Genomic DNA, 20967 nt, shown 5'->3' with positions numbered 1-20967 from the left:
ATGGTAAAACCAGAGGACATAATTTGAGGTTGAGGGGTGGTAGATTCAGGGGCAATGTTAGGAAATTCTACTTTACAGAGAGGGTAGTGGATGCCTGGAATGCGCTCCCGGGAGAGGTGGTGGAGAGTTAAACTGTGACTGAGTTCAAAGAAGCGTGGGATGAACACAGAAGATTTAGAATCAGAAAATAATATTAAATATTGAACTAGACCAGTTACTGGGCAGACTTGCACGGTCTGTGTCTGTGTATGGCCCTTTGGTGGAGGATGGGCAGGGGAGGGCTTCAATGGCTGGGAGGGTGTAGATGGGCTGGAGTAATTCTTAACAGAGATTTCGGCAGTTGGAACCCAAGCACAGTACCCGGGTAAAGCTTTGGATTCTCGCCCAGAAAAAGCTAAGAAGAAAAAAATAAAAAAATAATTTTGGGTTGAATCAGGTTGGGCAGACTGGATGGCCCATTCGGGTCTTTATCTGCCATCATCTACTATGTTACTATGTTACTATGAAAGAAATTTGCATAGAATAGAGGAAGTGGATGCAAATCAAGTACCCGCCTTGCCAGTCAGGTTTTCAGGCTATCCACAATGAATATTCATGAAAGAAATTTGCATAGAATAGAGGAAGTATATGCAAATCAAGTACCCCCCTTGCCAGTCAGGTTTTCAAGATATCCACAATGAATATGCATGAAAGAAATTTGCATAGAATAGAGGAAGTATATGCAAATCAAGTACCCCCCTTGCCAGTCAGGTTTTCAAGATATCCACAATGAATATGCATGAAAGAAATTTGCATAGAATAGAGAAAGTGGATGCAAATCAAGTTTATGCATATTCATTGTGGATATCCTGAAAACCTGACTGCTTAACTAAGAAAAGCTGTTTAAATATTAAGGGCGTAATTTTCTAGAGCAGTGGTTCCCAGCCCTGTCTGCAAAACATCTCTCATGCAAATCTCTCTCATGCATATTCATTAGAGCTATCCAGACAACCCAACTGGCTGGTGGAACCACCTCTCCAGAGAATTACACCCTTAATATTTAAACAGCTTTTCTTTGTAAAGCAGTCTAGGAATGAAAAGTGCCTGATGTACCCGTGAAGCACCTGAGGGTATGGGCCATGTGTTGCCATGGAAGGTATACTTCCCGTTTGTGGTTATACATTCAAAGCGGTTCACATATACAGGTTACAGGTACTTATTTGGTACCTGGGGAATGGAGGATTAAGTGACTTGCCCAGGGTCACAAGGAGCAGCTCTACGATCCGATCCCACAACCTCAGGGTGCAGAGATATCAGCTCTACCACTAGGCCGCTCCTCACCTATGTCCAGTCTCCCCTTCCAATACATCATTTAAATTGAATTTATTCGAGGTTCCCCCTGCCTCCTCATCCTCACAGGTACCAAAACAGGGAAAACATAAGAACATAAGCAGTGCCTCCGCCGGGTCAGACCATAGGTCCATCCTGCCCGGCAGTCCGCTCCCGCGGCGGCCCAAACAGGTCACGACCTGTCTGAATCACCAGAAGGGGCTCCCTTGCCTCCTTGGTTTCTCATTTAAGTCCTGTCTTCCTATCGAAGGCCTAACCCTCCGGTCTTGCACATGCACGACCTGGTTGGTTTCTATACTTATTACCTGGTTGGCTTTCTATACTTATTACCTGGTTGGCTTTCTATACTTATTACCTGGTTGGCTTTCTATACTTATTATCTGGTTAGCTTTCTATACTTATTACCTGGTTGGCTTTCTATACTTATTACCTGGTTGGCTTTCTATACTTATTACCTGGTTAGCTTTCTATACTTATTACCTGGTTGGCTTTCTATACTTATTACCTGGTTGGCTTTCTATACTTATTACCTGGTTAGCTTTCTATACTTATTACCTGGTTGGCTTTCTATACTTATTACCTGGTTAGCTTTCTATACTTATTACCTGGTTGGCTTTCTATACTTATTACCTGGTTGGCTTTCTATACTTATTACCTGGTTGGCTTTCTATACTTATTACCTGGTTAGCTTTCTATACTTATTACCTGGTTGGCTTTCTATACTTATTACCTGGTTAGCTTTCTATACTTATTACCTGGTTAGCTTTCTATACTTATTACCTGGTTAGCTTTCTATACTTGTGTTACATCCCAGCACCTCTCTCAGTATCCCACGATCCCTTTATCCCTCAGGAATCCGTCCAATCCCTGTTTGAATCCCTGGACCGTACTCTGCCTGATCACTTCCTCCAGTAGCGCATTCCAAGTGTCCACGACCCTCTGGGTGAAAAAAAACTTCCTTGCATTTGTTTTGAACCTATCTCCCTTCAGTTTCTCCGAATGCCCCCTCGTATTTGCTGTCCCCTTCAGTCTGAAGAATCTGTCCCTATCCACCCTCTCTATGCCCCTCATGATCTTGAAGGTCTCTATCATATCTCCCCTTGATATCTTGATATTATGTCGGGCAGTTGGCTCTCAAAGGGACTGCGAGGAGCTTCAGAAGGATCCGAGACAGCTGGAAACATGGGCGACAAAGTGGGCAGATGAATTTTAACATTAATAAATGCAAGGTGATGCGTCTAGGAAAAAAGAACAAAGAACACGAGTAAGAAAGATTGTGGGTAACACTAGCAAAATGCGAACACGAAAGGGATTTGGGGGTACTGATTGACAGAACCCTGAAGCCATCGGCACAATGTGCGGCGGCAGCGAAGAGAGCAAACAGGATGTTGGGCATAATTAGGAACGAGATCACGAGTAGATCTGAAGAAGTCATAATGCCGCTTTAATAGAGCAAATGGTCAGACCGCACTGGAGTACTGTGTCCAACACTGGTCTCCTTATCTTAAGAAGGACATAACTCTGTTGGAGGAATGTTGCAAAGGCGAGCCACGAAACTAAGTCAAAAGGAATGAAAAAGTTGTAGCTATGAAGAACGCCTCAGGAAACTGGGACTGTTCACTACTCGAGAGGAGAAGACTGAGAGGCGATTTGATAGAGAGAGCGTTTAAAATATTAAAAAGGGATTTGATGAAAATAGACCAAGAAGCAGCATTACTATAGATTTCAGATGTGATACGGACAAGGAGGTCATAGCCTGAAACTGGGTGCAGCAGGTTCAGGGACGAATGCCAGGAAGTTCTGTTTCTCACAACGAGTGGGTGGGGCGCTTGGAATTCTCTTCCTGAGGGTGTTGTGGCGGAGACTACTCTTCGGGGTTTCAAGCACAAGTTGGATATACACCTTCTTGCAAATCATATTGAGGGATACGGTAATTTCAGGTTTTCATAATAGAGAACTAAATGGGCCGCCACGTGAGCGGATTGAAGGACTTGATGGACCTCGGTCTGATCCGGTGAAGGCATTTCTTATGATAGTCAGGTTTATCAACTTGGGGAAATTTTTAAACCCCCTATTTTTCCATCCCTTTGTCTCTTCCAGCATCTAAAATTCCAAGAAGCTCAAAACTTGTTTTAAGCGGAGGAACTGCTGGGGGGACTGCTTCACAGATTTCAGAAGCCACCCCAGCACTGTCAGTTTGGGGTGTAGCTATATCAATATCACAGTACGTGAAATGTTCGATGACGCCAAACTTTAGCGCAGTGCTACCCGATTCCGGTCCTTGAGGTCCTCAGGCAGGTCAGGTTTTCAGAATATCCAAAAAGTGAATATGCACGAGAGAGATTAGGCATTCTAAGGAGGCAGTTTGTGCCGATCTCTCTCATCTGCTGTAGATTCATTGTAGATATTCTGAAAACCTGGCCTGGAATGGAGTAGCCCTGCTTTAATGGCGTCAGTGTAGTCGTGTTTCAGATTCTAGGAAATGGCATGCGTTATATAACTAAGCTATGATAAGAAATCAATGGAAAACATTAGAAAACCCCCAACGATAATAACAGAGTGGCTGATGGGATCAGAGAAAGTTGTGGTACCATTTGATTTCCTGGAAGTACGAAAGCCAGGCAAAGGAGAAAGCAGGAATGAAACTGTACGATCACAGTGCCTTACGTCCAAGCGCAAGGCATTGCCGGTGGTAGCTGTCCTCCTTCTGTTGCAGGTGACGCCTGCCAATCAAAGCATCAATAAACGTCGGGAGCAGCGCAAAGCATTCAGCGCAGCTTCCTACGCTAATAACCGCTATCGCGGTTTAGTAAAAGTGGGAATTAATGCGGTTTACAATTTAAAAAATTAAGAAAGGAACTCCGTTAAGTTAAAGGGAAGACCCAACCCACAAAACAAACACCCTAATAGTCACCCAGTCATCACCATTAATCTCTATACTCGTAAAGCCTTATAACCTCCCAGAATTCACTTTTTTCATTTTCAAGCCTCAATTAGGCAAGTAAACGCCTTTTGAAATAGATACGGTAAGCGTTTGCACATTTTTTAAAAAAAAGATTCAGATATTTCTGGCTTAATTATCAGAGGAACGGCATGCCACAATTTTGAGCCTACAGAGAAAAAAAAAAAAAGCCCTTTTCCGGTCACTTCCAATCTCACTTCTTGTATCCTTGATACCAAATTCGCCTCACTAGATCTTAAGGATTTGGCTGGTCTATAAGGTTTTAAAAGTTTTGCCAGGTTGACTGGCGGTCCAGACTAGAGAGCTGCACGGGAACAGGGACGACGGGAATCCCGCGGGACCTGCGGGGATCCCATGGGTTCCCCCTTCGGGTCACGGGGATCCCGTGGGGACGCCTCCTAGGGTCGCGGGGATCCCGTGGGGATGCCCCTTAGGGTCGCGGGGATCCCGCGGGGTTCAATACAACTCGAGCCGCGAGGCTTGTCTTCTTTTCCTACCTGCCCTGCCGCAGCACATATAGCCGACCGGAAGTCTTCCCCGATGTCGGTTATGTGTGCTGTGGTAGGGCAGGCAGGAAATAGAAGACAAGCCTCGCAGCTCGAGCTCCATTTGGATGAGAAAGTTGGTAATTTGTTAGCAGATGAGGGCTGGACACAAACATGAGAGGCAAATGAGGGACAGAAGGAGGTCAAACTTGAGAGGCAAACACGGAACACAAAAGGGGGGAGGGAATGCATTTTTGGACACAGATGACATGGACTTGAGAGAGAGGAAGGGAGGGAAAGAGATGCTGAGGCGGGGGAGGGAATGCGTTTTTGGGCATAGAAAGCATGGACTTCGGAGAGAGGAAGGTAGGGAAAGAGATGGTTGGGTACACAGGGAATGGAAGAAAGAAGAATTTTTGGTCATAGGGAGGGAGTGAGGTACAGATGAGAGGGAGAAATATTGTGGTGAAACGGACAGATTGAAATGGATGCAAGAGGGAGGAATGTTGGACATAGTGGGAAAGGGAATGGAGGGAAAGATGTAGCATGGTGCTGGAGAGGGGTGATAGAAGGAGAAATGTTGGGCATGGGACTGGTGGGCAGGGGCAAAAGATGAGAAAGGGATAAATGCTGGACCATGGTAGGAGGAACCAATGGACAGCAACAAAAGAATTTACAGAAGATGGGAAAGCTGAAAAAAGAAACTGGGACCAACTTTATGGAAAAATAAGTCTCCAGACAACAAAGGTAAAAAACGGAATTTATTGACTAAAATATGTTAGCTTTGGGAAATGTCTTTGTATTGTGTTCAAAAGAAAAGGAAATGCATTTCTGGTTTTATTTCTACAGTGTTGAAGTACTTGCTGACCCCTGCTGTGACTGGTGGGGATCCCCAAGCACCGCCAGCAGAGGACCTCCTCTAGAGACGGCCAGAACTCCCCTCCACCAAGCACAGCAGTCGCTGGCAACATCCATGAGCCACTGAGGTGCCAGCACCTGTGACTCAGGGACGCTACTGCTACTTGCCAAGCTTGGCAAAAGGGACCCCCGGCAAAGGAAGTCCTCAGCTGACAGCTTGGGGGTTCTCATCAGCTGAGTATTTCTATTTTATATTTACATTAGAGGCTCTGGTAGAAACCCGTTTACAAAGTATGTATTCTTCCCAATTAATATTTCCAAATTAATAAAGTGTCTTTGCTTATTTGTAAATGGGTCTCTACCAGAGCCTTTAATTCAGTAGCATAATTAAATGAAATAACTATTTCTGAATTTTATGGGGACGAAGGGGATTCCTCATGGGGATGGGTGGGGACGCAGGGATTCCTCACGGGGACGGGTGGGATTTTGGTGGGGACGGGTGGGATTTCTATCCCCGCGCAACTCTCTAGTCCAGACTAGAGAATGACACTGGGACAAATTTTGCCCCGTCCCCGAGGGAACTCATTTTCCCATCTCGCCCCTGCCGAGTTCTTTCCCTGTCCCTGCCCCATTCCTGCAAGTTCTGTCCTCAACTGCACAAGCCTCAAACGCTTTAAAATCATAAGTGTCCAAGGCGGTTAAGGCAGAGCTTACAGGAATGGAACAGGGACGGTGACAAAACTCACAGGGATGGGATGGGGATATTGAGTTCCTGTGGGGACAGGGAAATTCCGCCTTCCCATCAATGGCAACAAACCGTGGACAACCTGGGAGACTACAGTATTTTTCGGACCATAAGACGCACTTTTTCCACTCCCAAAAAGGGGTTGCGTCTCATGGACCAAATGCACTGTGCTCCCCCCCCCCCCCCCGGAACTTTTTTTTAGTGGTGGTCCAGCACGGTCTCCGGGACGGCTGCCTGTGCCTTTAGCAGAGCGACGCAGTAGCGTGACCTTTGCACTTCCTGCCTGGTCGCGCTGCTCTATGATTGGCTGCAGTCAGTTACTGCGTGGGACGAGGCAGGAAGCGCAAAGGTCGCGCTCGTGCGTCGCTCTGCTAAAGACGCAGGCAGCCGTCCCGGAAATCGCGCTGGACCACCATGAAAAAAAGGTACCGGGGAGCTGCGGGGGATTTGGGGCGGCTTTGGGATTCGGGCGGCTTCGGGATTCGAGTGGCTGCGGGCAGCTGTGGGCGGCTTTGGGCTTCCCAGCACCAGACCACCAGAGACATGTAGAGGAGGAAAAACCAAGAAGAAAAAAAAATTCTGAACCAAATTTTTTTTTTTTCTTGGTTTTTCCTCCTCTACAGGTGGGTGTGTCTTCTGGTCCGAAAAATACAGTACTGTGAAGGATGTAAACAGTTTGCACTTTTACTTTGTTCTTCATGCTGTACACTGTATACCAGGGGTGTCAAAGTCCCTCCTCGAGGGCCGGAATCCAGTCGGGTTTTCTGGATTTCCCCAATGAATATGCATTGAAAGCAGTGCATGCAAATAGATCTCATGCAGATTCATTGGGGAAATCCTGAAAACCCGATTGGATTCCGGCCCTTGAGGGCCGGAATCCAGTCGGGTTTTCTGGATTTCCCCAATGAATATGCATTGAAAGCAGTGCATGCAAATAGATCTCATGCAGATTCATTGGGGAAATCCTGAAAACCCAACTGGATTCTGGCCCTCGAGGACCGACTTTGACACCTGTGCTGTATACCATAATAAAACAATGATTTCAGATGCCATGTTTTTTGCTTCTTCCCTACCAGAGACGCCAGCGCAGCACCATCCTCATCTTCCAAATTACTGGAGTTCCAATCGAAGCCTTGCCCAGCACATCCTAACACATCCAACTTCAAATACGGAACACAGACCGTGCAAGTCCACGGCCTTAGGTCTTCCATTTCAATGTGATTTATTGCACATTATTTAACGTATGCCCCACCACCCTCGGTAGGACCTTATTACCTAACTACAGACCTAAGGCAGCAGTCAAGAAGAATCAGCAAGAGAGATGGGAGTTGAACCCTGGCATCCTGGCTCTTAGCCCATGTTTCTAACCACTACGCTATTTGTGCTAGGGCCTCACTCATCACTGTCATCGACTACTGCAGAGGTGTCAAAGTCCCTCCTCGAGGGCCGCAATCCAGTCAGGTTTTCAGGATTCCCCCAACGAATATACATGAAATCTATTTGCATGCACTGTTTTCATTATATGCCAATAGATCTCATGCATATTCATTGGGGAAATCCTGAAAACCTGACTGGATTGCGGCCCTCACGGAGAGACTTTGACACCCCAGGACTACTGAAATATGCCAGGGGTTTTTGTTTTGTTTTTTTAAAAAAGGTTTTGCTCCCAGCAGATTTCCCTCATCGTAAAATGCAACAGAAACCCACATTAAGGTTTTCAAAGACCAAGATAGGAAAGAAGGAAAGGAACAAGGGAAAGAGGAAATAAGGCGAGAGATAAACCGATACATTTTGGCCTTCCTTATTGGGCTAAAATATGTACAAGCCTGGCTGCTCGGGACCTTGGGAACAATTTATAAATCAGCTCCTTCCCTTTAATGGCTTGGCAGTGGGAAACCACCCGAACCTCAGAAGGAAAATGTAAACCAACTGTCAGCCGTTTCTAAACAGGTTGCTAGTGGTTTCATCTCGTCTCCATGGAAAGAGGGGAACGGGGCCAGTACCAGAAGCTCTCAGGGGTCAGCGATGAGTCACTAACCTGCAGCACCAAAAGGGTTTGGGGAAAGGTAAAGCTTCTCCTGCCCCTTCTGCCCCCTGGGAGCCAGAACGAGGGGAGGAAAATGAGCTACTGATCCCTCCGAGACCCTGCTGCTTCATCCTAGCACTTGTGTCTTTATACTGACCATAAAAGAGCAACTTTCCTTTCCGTTCCGATTTGAAATGGGGGGGTTCTTTAACTCCAGGCTGTGCCAATCTGGCTCTGCTTATTTTTATCTTAACAAGATTTATACTGAGCTACAAAGCCTTTAAGTACTGAACGGGGATCTCAGAAACATCTTGACTCCCCCCTGCCTCCCTCTTCCTTTCTACCCTGTCACTGGAAACATATCCGAAATTGGAAACTTTCGAGACAGATTGAAATCCGTGAAAACAGCGGCATCTGAGCACTAGGGATGGCTGGAAAAACTTGAGTGAGGGCCCCGCCGCAAGAAACGCAAGTGACCAGCTGGCAGAGATGCAGTGCTCATCAATCTTTTTGTGGCCAGGACCCCATGATTGTGGCCAAATAAAAGTGTGTACCGTATTTTCACGCATATAACGCGCGCGTTATACACGATTTTACAAACCGTGTATAACCATGCGCGTTATACGCGTGAGCGCGTTATCCCCTTTTTTTTTATACATAGTTCCCCCCCCCCCCGACATCTGATTCACCCCCCCTGCAGGACCGCTTGCACCCCCCCGAAGGACCGCTCGCGCTCGAACATGCACCCGCACCCCCACCCCGAAGGACTCTCCTTTCGCCCGCCCCGACTGTCCTCTCCCCCTTGAAGTCCTGCCCCCACCCTGAAAGCCTGATGCCCCCCTCCGACGTCCGATTCACCCCCCCGCAGGACCGCTCGCACCCCCCACCCCGAATGACCGCTCGCGCTCGAACCCGCACCCCCACTCCAAAGGACCGCTCGCACCCCCACAGCCTCCCCACCCACCCCCCATCATGTAGAAATTTCCTACCGTTGTCCTGCTGCTTCCTCTGCCGGCGGTCCCGACCTTTCTCTGAGGGCTAAGAGAAGGGGCAGGACCGCCGGCAGAGGAAGCAGCAGAACGAAGGTAGGAAACTTCTACATGATGGGGGGGGGGTGGGAGGCTGTCGGGGCGGGCGAAAGGAGAGTCGGGGCGGTGTGCGCGGTATATAAAAATTTATTTACATAAATTACAGTTCCCCGCGCGCTATACCCGTGTGCGCGTTTTACACGGGTGTGCGTTATCTACGTGAAAATACGGTAACCCCCATCCCCCGGAGGCGCAAAATAATAACGCACCTATGGAAAACCCACCAAGATAGGGTTACCAGATTTTCCCGAAGGAAAATCTGGACCCATGGCCACGCCCCCAGACAGCATTTGCAGGTGACACAATGACATCATGCGCGCATGTGTGGATGCCCCTTCCCGATGCGATTTTGACGGGAAGCTTTTCAAAAACCGGATAGTGTCGGGTTTTGAAAAGCCATCCGGAGCCCCGGACATGTCCTTGAAAAGGACACCAAGATCAGGACCACAAATGCGGGTTTTGTGATCCCCATTTGGGGTCCTGAGTGCTGTGACCCACAGTTTGGTAAACTGCAGTAATGAAAGATTAGTACCAGCGACCCTTGGAGCAGTCTCACCTAAAGGGCACTGCTGGCAGGAAGCTCACGATGACATACGCTTGGCAGACAGGAATAAAGGAACTGATCGAGTGAAAAATAAATCAAACAATGTCTGCTCATACCAGAATCCTTTTCATCCCTGGATGGAGCCATCAGGTCCTCAGAGCCTTTGCTGAGCTGTAAAGAAAATACAAACCAGTCTCTCTCACCAAACATTTTGGATTCAGTTCCAAACTGGCAGTCAAAACTTCATTACAGCACCCAGTGTATCAAACAGGAGACAAGGGAATACTGGCTAGCAAAGACTTACAACAGGCTACCTCCTTTGCTTAGCACAGGTCAGTAGTAGAGTTGCGCGGGGACAGAAATCCCACCCATCCCCGCCCGTCCCCGCCAGGATGCTCTCCGTCCCCACCCGTCCCCGTCAGGATCCTCTCCGTCCCCACCTGTCCCCGTCAGGATCCTCTATGTCTCCACCCATCCCCGTCAGGATCCTCTCCATCCCCACCCATCCCCGCCAGGATCCTCTCCGTCCCCACCCGTCCCCATCAGGATCCTCTCCGTCCCCACCCATCTCCGCCAGGATCCTCTCCGTCCCCACCCGTCCCAATCAGGATCCTCTCTGTCCCCACCCGTCCCTGTCAGGATCCTCTCCGTCCCCACCCGTCCCCGCCAGGATCCTCTCCGTCCCCACCAGGAATTACCTCCATCTCCACCCGTCCCCATAAAAAACAACAATTACTTCTGACAGGGTCATCAATTCCATAGTTTCTTTTGTGTTTGTGCTGCTGTTTTCCTTGTGGAATCTCTTTGGTGGAACCCTTTTTTTGTTTCCTGTTCAGGTAATTAACTTATAAACCCCCTCTTTTACTAAGGTTGGCGTGTCCATTATATTATATGGACAAACCCTGCTTCCAAAGCCTTCCATCCCCGTGGGAATCCCATGGGCCAGAGGGGGGTCCCCGTGGGAGTCAAGTGGTCCAGAGGGGGGGTCCCTGTGGGAGTCCCGTTGGCTAGTGGGGGGTCCCCGTAGAAGTCCCGTAGGCCAGAGGGGGGTCCCCGTGGGAGTCCCATGAGTTAGGGGGGATTCCCGCGGGACCCCTGCAATTCCCATTCCCATGCAGACCTCTAGTCAGTAGTTCTCAACCCAGCACATAACCAGTCAGTCAAGTTTTCAGGATACACACATTAAATAAACATGAAATGTATTATTTATTTATTTTTATTTTTTTTTTAACCCCCAAAAAACCTTATATTCCGCTTATACCTAAGTGGATTACAGGAAAAATAACTCCAAACATAATCATAAGATAAAAATACCAAAAACCCAGTACAAAACAATAAAACCCCAAAATATACGGATAACATTTTCATTAATCACTTCATTCCTTTGCATTTATTGCCTCTCCTGTATGCAAATCTATCTCATGCATATTCAGTGTGAGTATCTTGAAAACTAGACTGGCTTGGTGGACTCCTGAGGACTGGGTCGAGAACTCTTGGTGTAGGTTGATATTACTGGGCGCCTAAGAAGTCAGCACAACACAAAGGAAAACGCACCACCCCACGTGTGAAAACGTAAAAAAGGAGTGGGGGAAGGGACACAGTCAACCAACTTCAGGGACAATTGTAGTGTTCGTCTTACTTGGTCCCGCGTTAAGCAGAAGGCTACTAACAGCATATCGAGAGTTCAGTGCCCCCCCCCCCCGCGCATTCGCGGTTCACGGACTTGCTCATTCGTGGTCTGCTTTGACCGCCTTTTCCTGTAGTAAACTTGGGCTACACCAATCAGGAACTGCGTGTCAAAGCAGCTCCCGATTGGTGTAGCCCGACTTTACTACAGGAAGAGGCAGATGAAGCAGACCGCAAGTGATTTTCTTCACCCGCCGGCGCTCCGGGTCTCCTGCCTTTTGACAGGCGAAAAACTGCATTTGCGGCTTTTCAAAATTCGCGGGGTTTCCTGCAAATTTCAGGGGAGTTATGTATTCCTTTTTGGTTTTATTTTCTGTATTCTGGCGCTATCTACTGGGCTTCACTCATGCACCCCCTGAGGAAGGCTTGCGTGTTGGGGTCCAGCAGAAAAAAAAAGCCTGAAGTCATTATGCCATTGTATAGATCCATGGTGAGGCCCCACCTGGACTACTGTGTGCAGTTCTGGAGGCCGCATTACCGTAAGGATGTGCTGAGACTGGAGTCGGTCCAGAGAATGGCCACCCGGATGTTCTCGGGACTCAAGGATCTCCCGTACGAGGAACGGCTGGATAAGTTGCAGCTGTACTCACTCGAGGAACGCAGAGAGAGGGGTGACATGATCGAGACATTCAAGTATCTCACGGGCCGCATCGAGGTGGAAGAAGATATCTTCTTTTTCCAAGGGTCCCGTGGCAACAAGGGGGGCATCCGTGGAAAATCAGGGTGCGGGAAACTGCACGGGGACACCAGGAAATTCTTTTTCACTGAAAGGGTGGTTGATCGCTGGAATAGTCTTCCCACTTCAGGTGATTGAGGCCAGCAGCGTGCCTGATTTTAAGGCCAAAAGGGATAGACACGTGGGATCTATTCACAGAGAAAGGTATGGGGAGGGTCTTTGGGTGGGCAGACTAGATGGGGGCCGTGGCCCTTATCTGCCGTCTATTTCTATGTTTCTATGTTTCTTTTGTTATGCCTGCATTATTTCATGTAGATGTTATATATGCATCATTTATTTATATAGTTTCAATAAATTGATTGTCCCTGAAGTTGGTTGACTCTGTCCCTTCCCCCACTCCTTTTTTGGCCTATGAAGTCGGCACCAGAAGACAAAATTCTCAGCGCTATTCTGTAAATGGCACTTAAAAGTTAGGCACAGTTTATAGACTAGTGTTTACATCCGGGAATCGCGTCTAAATTCAGCTGCATTCATTTGCACCAGCTGAAATGTGGTGCAAATCCTTATTCTACAATTCCACGCACAAATTCTAGGAATGAGCCTCCCATTCCCACACCCCCTTTTGGGACTCGCTTGTGAAATTTAAGCGGGGCAATTTATTTGTGCAGCTTTTAATTAAATCCAATTAGCGCTAATTACTTGTTAAGAAGCCCGATTATCAGCGCTAGTTGGTTTCTTATTTGATCAAATTGCAGGCACAACTCAAAGCGACGGTGTCAGGTGAAAAGCACGCCGGGACAAAGGCGCACGCAGACAACTGAGCGCAATGCAGAGGCACGCGCCAAAGAAAATGACTGTTTTAAAGGGCTCCGACGGGGTGTGTGGGAGGGGAACCCCCCACTTTACTTTATACAGATCGCGGCCGCATTGTGGGGGCTGTAACCCCCCAACATTTTACTGAAAACGTCACTTTTTCCCTAAAAAAACAGGAAAACAGTTAAGTTTTCCAGTTATTAATTGAGGGCGGTTATAACCCCCAAACCCCCCACAACGCCGCTGCGATCTGTATTAAGTAAAGTGGGGGGGGGTTCCCCAACAAAACCCCCCGTCGGAGCCCCTAAAAAATACTCTTTTCTTCGCGTGCGCTTCCATCTTGCGCTCAGTTGTCGGCGTGCGCCTTTGTCTTCGGCGGTTTTGTCTATGAACCCCAAAGCGACATTTGTAGAATTTAACCCTTTAGGCGACTTCCACTGATCGACTGATTTTTATTTCATATTTTTATCTTGTTTCATTTTAGCCCGTATTCTATAAGTGGTGCCTGACATTAGTCACCTTGATCAGCGCACCCAGCTGACCTAGGCATCTAACTTAATTTTCTTAATTAGCTCAATTGGCGCCATTAAAAAAAACAATCTAAAAAATGAATTAGCTGGTAGGCTTCTAATTCAGTAGGTGCGTACTCTGAGGCATGGTTAGGGGCAAATTTGGGGGGTTGGTTTGACTTAGGCGCAAGTCATTTGGGCCAAGAATACCTTGGTCAAAATGGGAGTGCACTAGAGAATGACACGGTGGATGTTACCCGCGGCTAGGGGAGGGGGAAAGGTGCTCACCGCAGGTACGGGGACAAGGCCATCTATCGCCCCATGGAGCGGTGAATAGCCTTGTCCCCGCGGTTAAGGGAGGGAACGCGTGTGGTCACCGATCACTCACAGCCCCTTCCCTCCTTCCTACCTACCCGAATCTATCTATCTCCTTCCCTCCCCCCTTACCTTTGCGGCGTGTTTTAAGGTCTCAGACTTGTTGAAAGCCGCCGGAGCGTACATGCAGTCATGTGCGTGTGTGGGCAGAAGCTTCTCCTCTGATGCGACTTCCGGTTGCATCAGAGAAGCTTCCGCCTACACACGCACGCGACTGCACGAACACTCTGGCAGCTTAACAATAACAAGTCTGAAACCTTAAAATGTGCCGAGAAGGGGGAGGGAGGGAAATGCACGAACCGCGCACGTGGTGCCGAAGGGCAGTGAGGTGGCGATATGGAAGGGTGGATGCTGCGGGGATGGGACAGTGAAGGGGATGGCGGACGGGCGGTGGTCTGGTGACGGGGGACAGATTTTTTCCCCCGTGTCAATTCTCTAGAGTGCACCTAAGGTTTCAATGCTTATCAGGGCCTAAGACTGGGCTTAGACACCTAACCAATATCTAGCAGATGATCGACTAATGCGCTCAACAGCGCCTCGAAGTTCGGCGCCATTTACAGAATCAGGGCCTCTATGTTTTAATGTTCACTGATTATTTTGTGATATAACACGCATACGAGATATACAAAATACAGTAAGTGCCAGCACTTCCAATGATCTATGCACCCCCCTGCCTAAATCTGATGCCAACACCTGGCAACTTCACTTGCTGGCACAGATACAGCGTGTGATTAGATGCCACACCATAGAAACAAAGTCTTGGCATCAAAGCATCTCATGGACACCAGGAGCTATTTAAATGAAAATAGCCACACTGGGTCAGACTGAAGGTCCATCAAGCCCAGTCTCCTGTTTCCAACAGTGGCCAACCCATGTCCCAAGTACCGGGCAGAAACCCAAAGAGTAGCAACATTCCAGAACTGAGATTGTGATGTCATAATGCCTCATTCCACCAATGCCTAAGAGCCAACCTCATCAGTGATGTCACAATGGCTTGATTGTCCTATACTCAGCTCACATAAGAACATAAGAGTTGCCATACTGGGACAGATTGAACGTCCATCAAGTCCAGTATTCTGTTTCCAACAGTGGCCAACCCAGGTCCCAAGTACCTGGCAGAAACATAAGAGTAGCAACATTCCAGAGCTGAGATTGTGATGTCATAATGCCTCATTCCACCAATGCCTAAGAGCCAACCTCAGCAGTGATGTCACAATGGCTTGATTGTCCTATACCCAGCTCACATAAGAACATAAGAGTTGCCATACTGGGACAGATTGAACGTCCATCAAATCCAGTATCCTGTTTCCAGCAGTGGCCACCCAAGTCCCAAGTACCAGGCAGAAACCCAAATAATTCAAACATTCCACAGCTGAGATTGTGATGTCATAATGGTTCATTTCACCAATGCCTAAGAGCCAACCTCGCCAGTGATGTCACAATGGCTTGATTAGCTATAGTTGGCTCACAAGAACAGCCAAACTGGGTCAGACCAATGGTCCATCTAGCCCAGTATCCTGATTTCACAGAGGCCAATCCAGGTCATAAGCTACCAATCCCTGGGACAGCAGTGGCTTCCCCCATTACTATCTTAATAACAGACTATGAACTTGCCCTCTGGGAATTTGTTCACACCCCATGGCATCTATGCACTATGTGGTAACCACACTTTCTGCTGGCCAATAGCAAGGAAGGAATCACTTGTTACTCTAGTTCAGGGGTAGGAAATTCCGGTCCTCGAGAGCCGGAGCCAGGTCAGGTTTTCAGGATATCTACAATAAATACGCATGAGATAGATTTGCATCTCAAGGAGGTAGTGCATGCAAATCCATCTCATACATATTCATTGTGGAGATCCTGAAAACCTGATCTGGCTCCGGCTCTCACGGACCAGAATTGCCTACCCCTGCTTTAGTTAACTCAAATATGAACATTATATACAACTATGATATACAGTTAACACCCTACACAAATATCACAGTCCACAATATGAAATCCAAGTTCAACAGCAAATAGCAAAAACACAGCACTTGGGCCCTGAATGTCATTAGCTGCAACCCTGCATCCTCTTCACATCGGAAACAAGTATTACCCTCTAGTGCTGCCCGATTCAGGAAAAAAAATTTCAAATTCAATTCAGCCTGTTGAATTGGTTTTTCGATTCGATTTTCCTGCCCAAATTGGGTGTTTTATTTCAAACATCCTGGTGGGTTTATTTTTTATAGCCTCTTCCCCCCCCCCCTTTGCCTTCTCCTAACCACACTGGCGCTGTGGTGTAAACAAAATAAATAAACCAAAAAGACTTTTCCTCTCTCTCTTAAATCCTAGCTCACATTTGCGGTCTAACACCAGCTCTAGCAGGATACACGTTTCAAATCTGATATTGTAATCACAAAACAGAAAATAAAATTAGTTTTTCTACCTTTTGTTGTCTGGTCATTATTCAAATTTTGTTGTTCTCAGGCTCTGGTTGTCTTCTGATAACTTGCTTGCCAGGGTCTCCTTCTTTCTCTATGCTAACCATCCATCTGCCATCCCTGTCCTCCCCTTCCGTTTCCATTCCCTCCCCAGGAAGTCTGGCATCTTTCCTTTTTTTCGTCTCCCTCTACAGATCCAGCTTTTCTTAACTACCCTGTCATCCAACATCTATCCCCCCCTTCCCCACCACCCCAGGGTCCACCATCTCTCCCTTTCTCTTCCCAACTACTCACCTATCTAGTATCTCTATCCCCCCTCCACACCATCCCTTGTGTTCAACTTCTCTCCCTTTCTGTTCCTTCCCTCCCTAAATCCCATTGTCCATCATATCTCTCCCTCTCCTCTATTTTTAGACCCATTATTTCTTCCCCCTCCCAAAGTTAGGCATATGGACATCTCTTTGAACCCCTCCTTCCCTCTCTCCGTGTACTTCTACACCAGGGCCTCCCTCCCCTGAAGGTCTGTCCCCCCCCGAAGGCCTATACCTCCCCCTGAAGGCCTGCCCTCACTCCTGAAGGCCTGCCTGCCTGTCCCCCCTTGAAGGCCTGCCCCACCCCCCACCCCGAAGGGAGGGAAACCTGATGCCAGCACTAACCAGCTGACCCTCCCCCCATGCCCTCTAAAGCAGATGCGGCAGCGGCTGGCCAGCAAGAGCAGCGCTGCCGCTCCTGCTTTAGGGGGGGGAGGGGGAAGGGACAGCCGAATCGGGCAGCACTATTACCCTCCCACTCCCCAGCCAAGGGAATTAAGAGGATGAAGGGCGTAGGAGGCCACCCTCAGATAAGAGCAGGGGATTCTCAATCCAGTTCATCAGGATACCCACAATGAATATTCATGAGATGAGTTTGCATGTATTACCTCCACTGAATACAAATTAGAAAATAATATGGGACAATTTTTCCCTGTTCCCGCAGGAAGTCAATTTCCCTGTCTCGTACCCGCGGTTTTGTCGCTGTCCCTGCCCCATTCCTGCAAGCTCTGCCTTAACCGCACAAGCCTTGAACACTTACGATTTTAAAGGGTTTGTGGCTTGTGCAGATAAGGATGGAGCTTGCAGGAATGGGGTAAAGACAGGAAAAGAACTCGTGGGGACAGGGAAATTGAGTTCCTGCGAAGACAGGGGAAAAAAACTCATGCATATTCATTGGAAACCTGACTGGCTAGGAGTGACCTGAGGAGTTTGTTGACAACCCCTAGACTAAGGGCATCCAGAATGCAACAATCTTCAGAGGAAGAACTTTTCATAAGGCATAATAAGGTTGTATTGTCTGGATAATTTTATGAGGCTAAAATAGATGCGATCGGCTTACTTACACTGCAGCTTTTATCTAGGGCAGTGGTCCTTAAACCTGACCTGAGGGACCCCCAGCCAGTTGGGTTTTCAATATATCACTCGTAAATATGCATGAGCGAGATTATCTTATAAAGAAAGTAGTAGGCATGCAAATTCACGAGGGATATCTTGAAAACTCAATTGGCTGGGGGTCCCGCAGGACAGGTTTAAGAGCCACTAATCTAGGGGGACATAACTACGACTACTAAAAATTATTTCATTAGCGCTACCAGACGTACGCAGCGTTGCACAGTCACAAAGAAGAAAACAGTCCCTGCTCGAAAGAGCTTACAATCTTACAGGATGTCATGGATACAGTTAAGGGGAAGGGTTAATCAGCTGGCTGGGTTGGAGGGCAGAGGGGAGTACAGGACAATCAAGCCATTGTGACATCACTGATTAGGTTGGCTCTTATTGGTGGAATGAGGCATTATGACATCACAATCTCAGCTCTGCTTCCCAAAGCCTGAAACTCTTCACACTACTACTATGAATTATTTCTTTAGCGCTGCCAGACATCCGCAGCACTGTACAGAGTCACAAAGACAGTCCCTGCTCCAAAGAGCTTACAACCTAAACAGCCAAGACAGACAAACAAGATGTCATGGATAGAGTTAAGGGGAACGGTTAATTAGCAGGCTGGGTTGAAGGGCAGAGGATTAAGGATTAAAGGCTATATCAAAACAGTGGGTTTTCAGTCTGCTTTTAAACAAGGGGCTTGACTGACAAACTCGGGTAATGGCAGCTAGATGAAAGGAACTAAGTCTGGAATTGGCAATGGAGGAGAAGGGTAACGCTAAAGCACAGTTACTTACCGTAACAGGTGTTATCCAGGGACAGCAGGCATATATTCTCACATGTGGGTGACGTCATCTACGGAGCCCCAGCGCGTTTCAAGCAAACTTGATTGAAGTTTCAAGTTTGCTATGCTGCACCACGCATGTGCATGCCTTCTTGCCCACTAGAGGGCGCATCCTCACCTCGTGGTCCTCAATTCCATATCCAGCAAAGAAGCCATCCCCGGGGAGGAGGATGGGTTGTGAGAATATATGCCTGCTGTCCCTGGATAACACCTGTTACGGTAAGTAACTGTGCTTTATCCCAGGACAAGCAGGCATGATATTCTCACATGTGGGTGACCTCCAAGCCAACCAAAAAAGGGCAGGTGGGAGGATGGCAATTTAGGAAAACAGATTTCTCAAAACTGACTGGCCAAACCGGCCGTCACTCCTGGATAACGTATCTAGGCAGTAGTGGGAGGTGAAAGTATGAACCGAAGACCAAGTGGCAGCCTTGCAAATGTCCTCCACCGGAGTAGACCGGAGGAAAGCCACAGAAGCTGCCATTGCTCGGACCTTATGTCCCGTGACCCGACCATGCAGCTCGAGACCAGCCTGAGCGTAGCAAAAAGAAATACAAGCAGCCAATCAGTTGGACAAGGTGCGCTTGGAAACAGGACGTCCCAACCGATTAGGATCAAAGGACAAAAATAATTGAGGAACCTTCCGATGAGACTTAGTGCGTTGAAGATAAAAAGCCAACGCCCTCTTACAGTCAAGCGTGTGAAGCGCCGCCTCCCCGGATGAGAGTGGGGCTTCGGAAAGAACACCGGAAGAACAATGGACTGATTGAGGTGGAAATCAGACACAACCTTAGGTAAAAATTTAGGATGGGTGCGAAGAACCACCTTGTCATGATGGAACACAGTAAAGGGCGGGTCTGCAACCAAAGCCTGCAGCTCACTAATTCGACGAGCGGACGTGAGCGCAAGCAAAAGATCACCTTCCAAGTGAGAAACTTAAGAAAAGACTTGTCAATAGGCTCAAAAGGAGGTTTCATCAGCTGAGCCAAGACCACATTAAGATCCCAAACTACAGGAGGAGGTTTCAGAGGAGGATTAACATTCACTAGACCCCTCATGAAACGAATCACCAGAGGATGAAGAGAGAGAGATCGACCCTCGAGATGCCGATGAAAAGCAGCAATAGCACTGAGATGCACCCGAATGGAAGTCGTCTTCAGCCCAGACTTGGACAAATGTAACAAATATTCCAGAACCGAAGACACCGGAACTGAACTCGGATCCAGATGGTTCGAGGAACACCAGGATGAAAATCTGGTCCACTTCTGGGAATAACAAAGCCTAGTCGAGATCTTGCGCGAGGCTTCCAGAACCTCCCTCACAGACTGAAAAACAGGTGAAGTCAAGGGGAAAGGAACCAAGCCGTCAGATGTAAAGACTGAAGATTGGGATGCAACAGCGAACCCCGACTCTGAGACAGCAGAGAGGGAAAAACAGGTAGAAGCAGCGGCTCCCTGACACTGAGTTGAAGGAGGAGGGAGAACCAGTGCTGCCAAGGCCAACTAGGCACAATGAGGATCATAGTGGCTCTGGTCGACTTGAGATGTACCAACGTCCTCAAGATCAGAGGGAAAGGAGGGAACGCATAAAGGAACCTCCCCCCCCAGTCGAGCAGAAAGGCATCGGCCTCGAGACGGTCCTGGGAGTACATCCGGGCAGTTTGTGAGTCTCCGGGGAGGCAAACAGATCCACCTGAGGAGTCCCCCAGCGGTCGAAGACCTCGTGCAAAACTCGGGAGTTGAGCGACCATTCGTGCGGCTGGAGAAGACGACTGAGTTTGTCTGCCAGACAGTTCCTCTCTCCCTGAATGTAAACCGCACGTAGGAAGATGTTCTGGGAGACCGCCCATTCCCAAAGGCGCAGGGCTTCTCGGCACAGGGACCAAGAGCCCGTTCCCCCTTGCCTGTTCACATAATACATGGCCAACTGGTTGTCCATCTGCACGAGGACTACCTGATCGTGCAGCAGGTGGCAGAACGCTCGAGCAGCCAGAAAAATGGCACAAAGCTCCAAAACATTGATGTGACAACGCCGGTCTTCTGCCAACCATAGACCTTGAGTCCGCAGACCGTCCAGATGAGCCCCCCACGCGTACTCCGAAGAGTCCGTGGTCAGGACCTTGCGATGCTGAGGAACGAGAAAGAGCAAACCCCCGGAAAGATTGGAAGAGTTGGTCCACCAACGGAGCGAGCGTCTCA

The 20967-nt window shown here is 48.2% G+C and overlaps 1 protein-coding gene across 1 annotated transcript in view; it reads right to left on the bottom strand.

Moving 5' to 3' along the window:
* Positions 1–20967, bottom strand: part of SMTN (smoothelin) — a 336207-nt gene that overhangs the window by 119631 nt on the left and 195609 nt on the right. Inside the window, exon 9 of the mRNA XM_033956006.1 lies at positions 10154–10208. Coding sequence (XP_033811897.1) covers positions 10154–10208 — 55 coding nt within the window. The remainder of the gene's footprint in view (positions 1–10153; positions 10209–20967) is intronic.

The sequence above is a fragment of the Geotrypetes seraphini genome, chromosome 8, assembly GCF_902459505.1.
Source record: "Geotrypetes seraphini chromosome 8, aGeoSer1.1, whole genome shotgun sequence".
NCBI classification, from domain to species: Eukaryota; Metazoa; Chordata; class Amphibia; order Gymnophiona; family Dermophiidae; genus Geotrypetes; species Geotrypetes seraphini.
Note: the sequence above shows the minus strand (reverse complement) of the source record. Positions and strands in the feature narration are given on the sequence as shown.